Source organism: Monodelphis domestica, chromosome 8 (genome assembly GCF_027887165.1).
Source record: "Monodelphis domestica isolate mMonDom1 chromosome 8, mMonDom1.pri, whole genome shotgun sequence".
In the NCBI taxonomy this organism is placed as follows: Eukaryota; Metazoa; Chordata; class Mammalia; order Didelphimorphia; family Didelphidae; genus Monodelphis; species Monodelphis domestica.
Window position 1 is genome coordinate 240,824,542 of NC_077234.1, and position 12,214 is coordinate 240,836,755.

Genomic DNA, 12,214 nt, shown 5'->3' on the forward strand with positions numbered 1-12,214 from the left:
ATATATATTTTGTTTTTTATCCTTAACAATATGTCAAATCCAAATCTCTGAGTGTCCTTTCTAAAGGGTTTAAGGAAATACATTTTTGGATATATTCTCAATAATAAAAAAGGCCTTATGTCTTATTATTCTTAGATTAAGTTTAGAACCAGTTGTCTACACATTGCCTCATTTCCCACTCTTTTGACCCAGGTCTGGATGCTCCCTTTTTTAAAAACAAAATGTTTTTTATTAATATACTTAGTATCCATGACCACCACCAAAAATTTTAACTAAACAAATGCATAATAAAGATTATGTGGAAGACTACAAACTCAACATTGTTTACAATTTGTTTAAAAACATGTAAATTATATATGGATGCTAATATAAACATCCTCTGCTTTTGAGTTCCCTTTGGATTTGTTTTACTTGAATACTTTTTACTCTTGATTTTGTGGCTATTATTTTTTTTAAATGTAATCATTGTATGCATGATTCCTAATCTCTTTAGCTTGTCACATATTTCCCTTACTTTCTTTGTTTCCAAATATTTGTCATTTAAATTACATAATAGCAAAGATACATAATAATCTATTCAGCCATTTCTCCCATTCATTGCATTTTTGTTATTACTTTGTCACAATATACAAAGCTTCCATGAATATTTTCATATATACACAGATTTTTTTTACTCTTTCAATAATGCCCTTAGGGTCTAACCCTAGTAATGGGATCTCTAGGTCACTGAGCATGAACAGCTTTGCAGTTCTTAATGTATAATTCCATCTTGATTTAAAAAAAAAATCACAGTTGCTCTAGCAATGTAATATTAGGCCTGTTTCTCTATGGTTCTATCAGCATTCATTTGGATCGCTTTAGTCCTTCTGGTTCTCAGTTAACATATATTACCAGGACTATATTTTGCTAGATTTGTCCTTAGACAGTGTTATGATAATTTCTAGACTCAGTATCTTCTTATTGTCATTGTTCAGATACTCTAGATTAAGGGCCAAAGTAATACTATTGGGCCTTGTTTGTAGGCTAGTGCAATAGATAACAGATAAGAAACTTAATCTTAATTTAATAAAAGTTATAAGGATTTAAGAAGGTGGTAGATAAACAGGAAACCTTAAAAAACTAAGGGGATACTAAACTTTTACCCACTCCCAACTGATTTCCCATCACGGGGTTTCTTCTCCTGGAAACCAGGCTACTCTATTTCTCCTTATTACTAACTAAACCCCCAAATTTCCTTTCTAAACAATCTATTTTCAATAACCTATCAATAATATATTTATCTTAAATCTCTGTCTCCAAAATTATCAAAAAGACCTGTCAGAGCAAGTTTGATTGAAGCCTAGCCAGAGTTCTGCTGTGACTGGGTTTCCCACAGAGCCCAGAGAAAAGAAAGGTCTTCTGGTTTCTTTTCTGTCAGTAACTTCTTTCCAACCATAGCCAAATGATCAATGAACTCTAAGTCCTGGTATTCCCAAAATGTCACAGGGAAAGAAGTAGGAGCTCAGGAGCTTTGCTACCTCTAGGACCAAGTTCAGATCTCAGAGAGAGAGAGAGAGAGAGAGAGAGAGAGAGAGAGAGAGAGAGAGAAAGTCAGTCAGACAACTGTCCAGAATCTCAGAGCTCCCAGTGTTAGTTAAAACCCCCCACCTGGGAATTCCAACAGAACTCTTGCTTTGCATTTTGTACTGACTTGAGCCCTTTTGACAGAAACTTCTCTCTCCTATCACTCAATTTATCGGAATCAATTACTAATTAGTAATATTCCTAATAACAGCAGGCACAATCTGTTGTCAGGACCGTACTTATTCCAAAACTAGTCTTTCCAGCTTAGTCATACCCAGTGGAATTTTTTTTCCAGTGTCACAACCCCTCAGGAATGAATGATTACCTCTATAGTATGAAAAGTGTTAAGGTAAGACTTTTGAAGAAAATTTATGCTCTCTAAACCATTGTTGCCCTGCCAGAAATGATGTTTGGATTATGTATATGCTCAGGCTTAGATATACTACTAACTTCATGCAGATGTGTGGTATCTCTCCAGATATCGATCTTATTTATCTTATCTAAGGGTTCTATTCATCTCCTTAACTTCCTTTTAATTTATTTTTTGGTTGGATTTATATAATTCAGAGAGGGGAAAATTAAAGTCTGCCACTGTTATTATTTTGTTATATATTTTCATCTATGACTCATTTAGTTTTTCCTTTAAAAATATGGCTCCTATAAAACTGGATGCATACAGGTCCAATATTGATAATGTTTCATTATCCATAGTAAATCCTGCCCTTCTACATAATATAGTTTCCCTGTGCATCACTTGCAATTATATTCATTTTACCACCATCTCTCTCAAAGATCATGACTACAATCACTGTCTTCTCTGGATCAGCTGAGGCACAGTATATTTTCCTCTAATCCTTCATATTCACTGTGTGTTTGTCTCATCAGGTGTCCAATTTTCTTTGATTAATATCTCTCCTTTTCACATCCTTTCCCTAACATCCTCCCTTATCCACTCTCCTTTTCCTCCTAGTTACCAATTGGCCCAACTTTTCCAAAGGTTACTCTTTTATCCCCTTGCCTTTTATTTCACATTCTATCCACCTTTTTCAAAATCTCTTCCTCACCTCCCAAATGTGCCCCCTTACTTTTTAAAAAAAAAAAAAAACTCTTACCTTCTGTCTTAGAACCAATACTGTGTATTGGTTCTAAGGCAGAAGAGTGGTAAGGGCTAGGCACTGGGGGTCAAGTGACTTGCCCAGAGTCACATAGCTAGGAAGTGTCTGAGGTCAGATTTGAACCCAAGACCTCTCATCTCTAGGCTTGGCTTTCTATCCACTGAGCTACCCAGCTGTCCCCCTCCTAATGTTTGATTCCCTTATCCTCTCATCTTACCGCCCTACTTCTTGATATGAAATGATATGAATGATACCTCCCTTCTAGGTCTCCTTCTCAAACCTCCCTTTTCTTATCCGTTTGTCCTCCTTTTTCTTCTGGGCTCTTCTCTTATCCTATCCCCCTTCCTTCCTGTTTCTCTGCACATTAAGAACATTTTTAACCTTCTAATTATGTATATTAATTGTATATAATCATGTATGTCTTTATCCCAGGTCTGATGAGAGTTGTGTTCTAGTACTCTCAGTCGTCTGTCCTTTCTTCCCATTCTCTGGGGTAGTTCTTCCATTCATTCCCCCTCTATCTGAGATAGCCAATCTACCCTGCCTTCTCCTGGTCTACCATTTCAACTCATTTCATTACAATCTTCCAACCTCAAATCTTCCATCCATACCTGCCCCTTCAAAATACTCAGGCAATAATGCCATTCCCAAGGGGTAAAGATGACATCTTCCCAAACCAGAATCAAACAATTTGACCATTTGGGTTGCTTATTATTAATCTTTCATAATCTTTGTATGTTTCTTATAAATCAGTTTTTCTGCTGAGTTTTGGTTTTTTCTTCAGCAATAGTTGAAATCCTTTAGTTCATAAAAATCCATTTCCCCCTTTTATCATCTTTGCTGACTATGTTATTCTTGGTGATCAAAAGAAATGGGTGATCTTTTATAATTTTCTTGACTTTCTTGTACTGCTCATTTTTTTCTAGTTTTTCCTCAACTTCTCCCATTTGGTTGAGGTCTTTTTATTTTATTTCCATTTGAATTAGTTTACTTAGTTAATTTAGAACATTATTCCTTGGTTACAATAATTACATTATTTCCCTCCATCCCCTTCACCCACCCTTCCCGCAGTCAATTTGAAATTTCATTGGGTATTACTTGTGTCCTTGATCAGAACCTATTTCCATGTTTTTGGTGTTTGCATTAGGATGATCATTTAGAGTCTACATCCCCAACCATGTCCCTTTGATGCATGTATATAGGCAGTTGTTTTTCTTTGGTGTTTTAACTCCCACAGTTTTTCCTCTGATGTGGATAGTGGTTTTTCTCATAGGTTCCTCCAAGTTGTTCAGGATCACTGCATTGCCACTAATGGAGAAGTCCATTACATTCGATTGTGCCACAGTGTATTAGTCTCTGTGTACAATGTTCTCCTGGTTCTGCTCCTCTCGCTCTGCATCACTTCCTGGAGGTCGTTCCAGTCTCCATGGAATTCCTCCAGTTCATCATTCCTTTGAGCACAATAGGATTCCATCACCAACAGATACCACAATGTATTCAGCCACTCCCCAATTGAAGGGCATCCCCTCATTTTCCAATTTTTTGCCACCACAAAGACTGCAGCTATGAATATTTTTGTACATGTCTTTTTCCTTATTATTTTGAGGTCTTTTTTTAAGGTCTTCCAAAAGCCCTTTTTTTGAGCTTGTGTCCATTTACTCTATTTCTTTGCTGTTTTTTAAGTAGATGTTTTTTACTTCTATAGCTATCAATAGTTAGTTTCTTTCACCTTCACTTTCTCATTTTTATTTATTTACTTACTTAATTTTAGTGACCAAGCCAAGAGGCTTAACCATTGACTTTTTTCCCCCCTGGGGACCCAGGTTCCTATTGTGTTGATATATGTTATCTCTATTTTTAGGATTTTTTTGAGTGTGTTTGCTTTTTACTGGGTTCTACTTAGTAGCTACAGTTTTTATAGTCCAGAGTCAGATGTACTCCCAGTTCCCCACTTAAGTCTCAGATATTTACTTCAATTGCTCCAACCAGAACCCACATGCAATTATGCTCCTGTAACTAGCATCCAAGTCCATTTCTTCCTATGGCAATAATCAAGAGACTCCATTATGGGGCCCCAGTCTCTCAGGAAACACATTTACTAGTATACTCTCCTTCCTCACTCCTCCTTTCTTACCACTGTAGTCCGGGTTAGAGCAAGTATCCAGTCCATGGTATTCTGAGCCTCCAAAGTCTTTCCTTTGTTAGCAATGAGGCTTGAGTTCCTGCCCTTAGAGCCCAGGTGTCCACTCCTTTAGTCCCCAGCCATGGGCCAGCTGAGGTTGGGGTTTCCTGAGCAAAGGCTGTGGGAAACTGGGCTCTTTGCTTGTGGATTCGAATGCAGGCTCCTCTGGCTCAGTAAACACAGTGAAGTTGCTAATTGTGCCTTCTGGAGCTGCTTTGTGGATTCCCACTGTTTGCTCTTTTCCTGCCCTTCAAGGCCTAAGGAAGTGGGACTGAGGCTCTAGGTTTCCATTGCTGTTCAGCTTCACTCCAACACCTATCTATTTTTTTGGCTTTTAATATTGATTTTATGGAATTATTTTTGGTTGTCTGTGTGTGTGGGAGTGGTTTGTAGGACATGAAAGAGCCCCACTCAACTCTACTGTCTTCCCCAACCCATCTCTTTTCTTTAGATCCATTCTCTCTCTCTTTTTAATATTTAAACTTTTCCATTGTTTGTTTAAGAAATGCTTCATTTTCTTTTATAACCTGTAGTGTAGAGAGACTTTACTTAATTCTCTCCTTTTCAGAGGCATGTAGGTGACTTAGTGGATAGAGCACTGAAAGTGAGTCCAGAAAACATGAGTGTGAACACTTGTTCACACTAGTATTTACTAGTTATGTCACCCTGGGCAAGTCACTTAACCTCTCTCAAGCCTCAGTACTTAATGGTCCTTTGCAAACTTTAAAGCAAGGTTAACTATTATTATTTTCTTCTATGAGAGAGGACAACTTGTACTTTGAGCATAAATAAGTACCTTGACCACAAAAATACAAGCAACTTCACTCTATATCTGAAAGTTAGATATTATGCTTATCAGATAAATAATGAGTGGGATGTTTTCAGGCAACGATGACTCCTTGACTTTACTTCCAAATTTGTGGTTCTGTGATTTTATGAGGTCCCATCCTTACTTTTAAATTTCTTTCACACTGAGACCCTTCTTTTCCAGCCTCATTCCCCTGTCTGATCCATTTCAAGTCATCCTCACTTTTTATCTGAATTGGTGTAGCCTCCTAAATGGTCTTCTGGTCTTCAGTCTTCCCTCCCCAATACAGCCTGATGAATCTTTTGTGGTCTCCTCTCTTCTTTTCTTTTTTTTTAATTGAGGTATATATGAAGAGATAAAGTTCTATATAAATACAACCTGAGTCCTAAAACCTATTGTTATGGGTTATTGTTCTCTTTGGTGTAGATCAATGCTCTATACCTTTGTGAGGGCTAGGGCAGAGTTGGCGAGAGTGAAAGATAGGAGAGCTTGGTTTCTTCAGTCTCTGCAGTCACTCCAGGTTCTTCTGGCTTTCACCTTCAAGATAGAAGATGGAAGGTGTCAACTCTAGTTTAGGCTAATGAAGGAAAAGATTCTGGAAAGAAGCAAACATGAGAGGAACTGGTTGTCTCCATCCAGATCTTATTTCCAGCTTGCTATATACTGGAGAACTTGGGGAATTTCTTTCATATCCCTAATCCCCAGCTTGCTCTACTGGAAACTTTGGGCAAGTTCTCTTGGGGGATATCTGGAATGCTCTTTTTTTCTTATTGAGCTGAGTTATCTCACTGTCAGTGGGAAAGTTCCTTTACTCTGTATTGCCTGATACATATTCTCTCTGATTTCTGTTTTGTTATCAACAAGGATAAATGGATTCCTTTGCTAATTGCTATATGTATTCATTGTGGACTAATTGATAGGAAGGGAATCAAGTGTGGGGTGTTGTTTCCTTCCAGTAATGAACAGCTATCAGAAGTTTAGCTTGAACCTAAAAATCACATTCCCTAAACTAATAGAGCAGATAGGTATGATTATAGAATACATAACTTTGGAATTTTCTACAGAAAATTCTGGAATTGATAGAAGAGATAAATTGGTAAATGTGATAGCAGAAAAAGTTAAGGAGAGTGAGGTGATTAATAAATGTTAATTGAGCTGAAGAAAAAGGAAGAAGGAAATGGAAAACCTAAGCACTGTTAGTTAGACAGGTCAGAGAGAATTTTTATGTTAATGAGCAATTTCTTGGTGAGCTTCATAATTAAGGGACAAATATAAATAAAGAATATGTAATAATAATGTAATTTATATAACACTTTCATCATATAACAATAATTACCTAGTAAAGTAGGTAACATAAGTATTATCTTCATTTACAGATAACTGAGACTGAGAGGTTGAATGATTTATTGATGGTTACAGCTAGAAACAATATTTTCCCCAGATCATCTGACATAGAGTCCTCCATCCTCTCTTTCCTGCATGCCACACAGATTCCCAAACTCTAAGGAAGCTAGCAGCTGGCTTTAGAGATACTACTGTGTTTGGGTATATTGTCTTGGAAACATAGACTATGGAAGACATCAAATAAAAAATAATGCTAATGGACTAAAGACAGTAGCATTTAATGAGTTCATACCTTAAATTGTATGATATAACGGATGCTATATATTCCTATGGATAATGGTTTTCAATTTGCTTTCTAGGTGATATACATGGGAAATTAGATGACCTTTTTTTGATCTTCTACAAGGCAAGCGATAGTTTTATTGATTATTTGCATTCTTTTGGGGCTCTGTATTAGGACAAATTGGAATATTCATTTTGTTAAGACTATCTTAAGAACATACAGGCAGTGTGGTGTGGTAGATGGAGTATGTGAAAAAGTCAGAAAAACCTGGGTTTAATTCCCTCCTCATATATTCCAGACCACTACTAATTAGAGAAATGTAAACCAAAACAACTCTTGAGATATCACCTCATCCACCAGACTGGCTAAAATAACAAAAGGTCAACGTGACAAATGCTGGAGAGGATGTGGAAAAATAGGTATACTGATGCACTGTAGGTGGAGCTGTGAAATGATCCAACCATTTTGGAAAGCAATTCAGAATTACACTCAGAGAGGAATAAAGCTCTTGCAAACTGTTAGACCCAGCAATACCACTGCCGAGTCTGTTTCCCAAGGAGATTAGAGAAAGAACCCATATGTTCCAAAATATTTATAGCAGCTTTCTTTGGGGCAGCAAAGAATTGGAAGCTATGGGGATGCCCATCATTTGAGGAGTGGCTAAACAAATTGTGGTATATGATCATAATGGAATACTACTGTGCCACAAGAAACAATGAACAAACTAATTTTTTAAAAATCTGGAAAGAACTATATGAGATAATGAACAGTGAAATGAGTAGAACCTGGAGACTATTGTACACAGCCATAGAACGAATACTGGGAGAATAAACTGAGAATGTTACCTCGAAAAAGTAAACAGCAAGATAAAACATGGAAGATATACATATATATATATATATATATATAAACATGTTGGCTTCTCTGATGCTATCCTATGTGATAAGGGAAGGGTGGAGAGGGGTTGAGACAGTTTTTAACAGGATCAATTCTATAGAATTGAAGAAAAGTTAGTTAACATAAACGGGAGAATTGTGATATCATTTGTGTAATATCTTCATTTTCTTCATACGTGGAAATAGATATTTGGTTTGGATTTGTAAATATTTTGAATTATAATAATAAAAAAAGTTTTTAAAAATTCCCATCTCATACATTTACTAGCTTTGTGATCTTGCGCAAGTTAATTTCTCTCCTGCCCAGTTTAATTATCTGTAAACCTACTGACCTTACAGGCTTGTTATGAGATTCAAATGAGATAATATGTGGCATGTGTGTATGAATTCTGTGTAAAATTTAAGTGCTCTATAAACGCTATCATATTATATATGAGAATACAAGCTTTCTTATAAGTAGTAGGGACCATTGAAAAGAGTATTGAATTTGGAGTTAGAAGAACTTGGTTGGATCTTTGCTGTATCAGTTATTGTCATTTGACCCTGGACAAACCTCTTAATTTCTTTGAGTCTCACTCACTCTTCTCATCTGTAAAATGAGGAACTAGATCATCTGTAAGATACCTTGTAATTCTAAATCTTTTTCTTCAAGGGACTCACACATGACCCTTGAAAATATAAGCTTTGAGAGGGTGGAGCCCATGTCTATTTAATATATTCTGGATAGCACCTTGTATAACACCCACACATCAGTAGGATCTGAATAAAATGCTTTCTAATCATTGTGTGGATAATCATCATTATTATACAAAATTAGCTTTTTAGTCATCTATTCTACTGCATAACTAAGCTCTCAGATGCAAGGAATGTCTTACAATGAGTTCCAAATGGCTTTGCTCCCTGCCATGATTCACTATCTTTCAGCTCAGCAGTTTTCCTTAAAATGAAACAAAGCAAAACAAAACAAAAGAACTCAAAAACAAATGTGCCAGGATTATTCCTCCTTCACTGGCATTCAGTTGAATTGGTCCACAAGCACTGGGACAGTTTGGTGGGGACAATCTCTGTTTTCTTGTGAGGTAGCAGTTGCAAACATGAATATTCCACTGGATTAAGACTGACTATAGAAGAAAAATCCAAACATGAACATAGGATGAATCACTATGATCTTTGCCAATTTTTTTACTTCTCGTCCTTCACCTCATTTCTGGGTTGGTGGCTCTGTTACTTGCCCCTTCCACATGTCTTAGCGGTGTTGCAGGGAGTAGGTTGAATAGCGGAATTGAATGGGTCCACTAAATACTACTCTGTTTCCAAAATCAGTGATGAAAAAATTTTCTCATTTGTAAAACTGGAGGATGGGTTCACATCATTGGCAAGATGTTGCTTTTCAAAACCTCTCCAAGCTATAAAAACCCTCCGAAAAAATGGAAACATCTTCCCAAAAGAGATGAATGACTGAATTCATGAGATTAAAAGACCAAACAATGTCAAGGTGAAAATGTCAATCCCACCCTGATGCTGGGTGCAACCAGCAGAAACCTATTTAGTGGTTTATGCTTCAGAGACTGATTAGTTCTTGTCCACTCCCCAAGATAATGATTCATGATGAATGATACCCTAGAAGAGATGGGAAACTGATTTATTGAGAGAACTGAAGGGAAAGAGATACTACTTATTTGTTTAAGGGAAGAAGGAATAACAGTTAAAGGAATGGAGATAGTCTTTTGGGATGGAGGGAGAGATGACAGTGATATAAATGGAAGAGAATCCTAGATAACCAATGAAGATAGAAGGAAAAACAGGTAAAACAATTTAAGACCAAAAGACATGGCACAAATATTATATTCCAAGAGAAAAAGAACAAAAAAAATCCCCTGTGAAAAAGAGAATTTTGTATATTTTATAGAAATCATGTAACAATAGTGAGAAACTCCAGGATGGATTAAAAGATAACTAAAACTTTTAAAAGAAGATAACAGGATGAGAAATTAGAAACCAATATCTCTCCATGAAGAATTAACAAATATAAGTAACCAGGCAGAGAATTTACAATATACACCAAGGGTGGTGGGGCATTCCTATCTCTGCTACTGGGGAGACTGAGTCTGATTGATCTCATGAGATCATAAATTCTGAGCTGCCATAGGGGTAAAGCCTTTTGGGATCTGATCTATGTCTAGCACCAATATAAATGAGCCTTACCAAGCAGCCCAAGTAGGGGTAAACTGGACTAGGTAAGATATTAAGCAGGCAGAGCATTCTTGCCTATCAGTAGTAGAATTGGGCTCGTGAGTGGTTACTTAACTTGTAGCCTGAGAGAAATAGGAAGACCTGACCTCAAAAACAAAAAAAATTATTGGATGAAAAACCTTCCCAAAGAAGTAGAAGTTATGAAAGGGAATATAACAGATTTAGAACTAAAAATATAGAAATAGGATAAATTTTGGCAGAACAAAAGCAAAAGACAGTAACTTTAAAAGAACATGAATATTATATAAGCAAAAGCAAAGCACGAAGACGGGATGCATGGAGATATGTATAAATATCCATTAAAAACTCCTTGACTATTATGTTATAATAAAACAAATAAAATACAACTACCCCAAATTGGTTTTTTATTATTAACAATAAAATAGTGATTAATTTACTCTACTGATGGTTGCTAAAGAAAAGGCCCATCTTTGACATTCTAAATTGTGGCAATTAACTTTCATAATGTTAATATGAAATAACTTTTTTCCAGCAAGCAGGAAAATAACTTTTTGCTATTATAGAATATCAGTTTGAATAAACCCAATAATACTCCATAAAAATTAGCAATCCTAAGAAAGAATAGAGTAGGATAGTCCAAAAAGCAAAGGAACTAAAGTTGCAACTCAAATATCACATAATTTTTAGAATTAAGAAACAATAGAAAAAGGTCCACCAAAGCCGAAGTAAACTAAAGTAAGATAATAAATACAAAAAACATAAATACAAAACAGGATGGTGAAGATAGTAATAAGTGCAATAAATACTAGTAGAATAGAGACTAGAATAGCATAGAGAATAGAAAATTGCCATGCCTAAAACTACCTTTCCTGAGGAAACAAGGAGGGAATAAAAAAGAACAAGTAAGGGTAGGGTATAAATTAGAGAACAGATATCAAAATAGAACAGAATGAAATAAAAACTAGTTGGTGGACAAAATAAATAGAAATTTTAGGAAAAAAATACCACAAACAAATATTCTGTAAGCTAAAAGGTTGAGAGAAGGATGATTTTGAATTACATACTTATTTAGCAGAGAAAGGGAAGTGAGAATGGGGAGGGAACATTTAACTTATTAAATGAGTGAATGAATGGGATATGAATGAAAGAGAAATTGACGTTTTAAAGCAAATTCAAGAATTTTAGGATAGATTGGGCAGATTAAAAAAGGGTATTGGAAGGCATCAATTTATTTAAAATTAGCTGGTGGAAAATATCAGCTTAAAAAAGAAAAAGGATGATAAACCAATAAAGAAAAATAGAAGAAATTATAAACCTAACAACCATGACCTTAAACTTAAATGGATTAAGCAGCACAATAAAATGAAAATCAAAATGCATAAGAAAATTCAACAGTTTTCTGCATGAAAGAAACATATCTGAAATAAAGAAACAGGCAGAATGAAAATTACAGGCAGGAATAAAATTGACTGAACAAAAATGCAAAAGTGCAATCATGCTATCAGAGACACAAAAATAAAGACTAACAATGTTGAGAGGTAAACAACTTGTTTAAAGGTACCATAAACAGTTAAATGGTGTTGTTACTCAAAGGATAGGCACTAAATGGTACATCATCAATTTCATAAGAGAAATATTGACTTATCTCTGAATGATTAAATATACCTCATTTTTTATTGGAAAGATAGAGGGATATTGATGTGAAATGTTGCAAATGCTGCTAGGCATTGTTGATATGTTAAATTAATTTTGCTAAATTAGTTTTTGTTTTTAGAAGTTGTTTCTTTTTCTTTTTTTAAAAATCTACCT

General features: G+C 35.5%; 1 protein-coding gene across 5 annotated transcripts in view; it reads left to right on the plus strand.

Annotated features, from left to right (window-relative positions):
• Positions 1–12,214, plus strand: part of PPEF1 (protein phosphatase with EF-hand domain 1) — a 233,178-nt gene that overhangs the window by 118,480 nt on the left and 102,484 nt on the right. For all 5 annotated transcript variants that reach the window (XM_056808688.1, XM_016424753.2, XM_007500823.3 and 2 more), the window contains one exon: positions 7,372–7,418. In XM_056808688.1, coding sequence (XP_056664666.1) covers positions 7,372–7,418 — 47 coding nt within the window. The remainder of the gene's footprint in view (positions 1–7,371; positions 7,419–12,214) is intronic.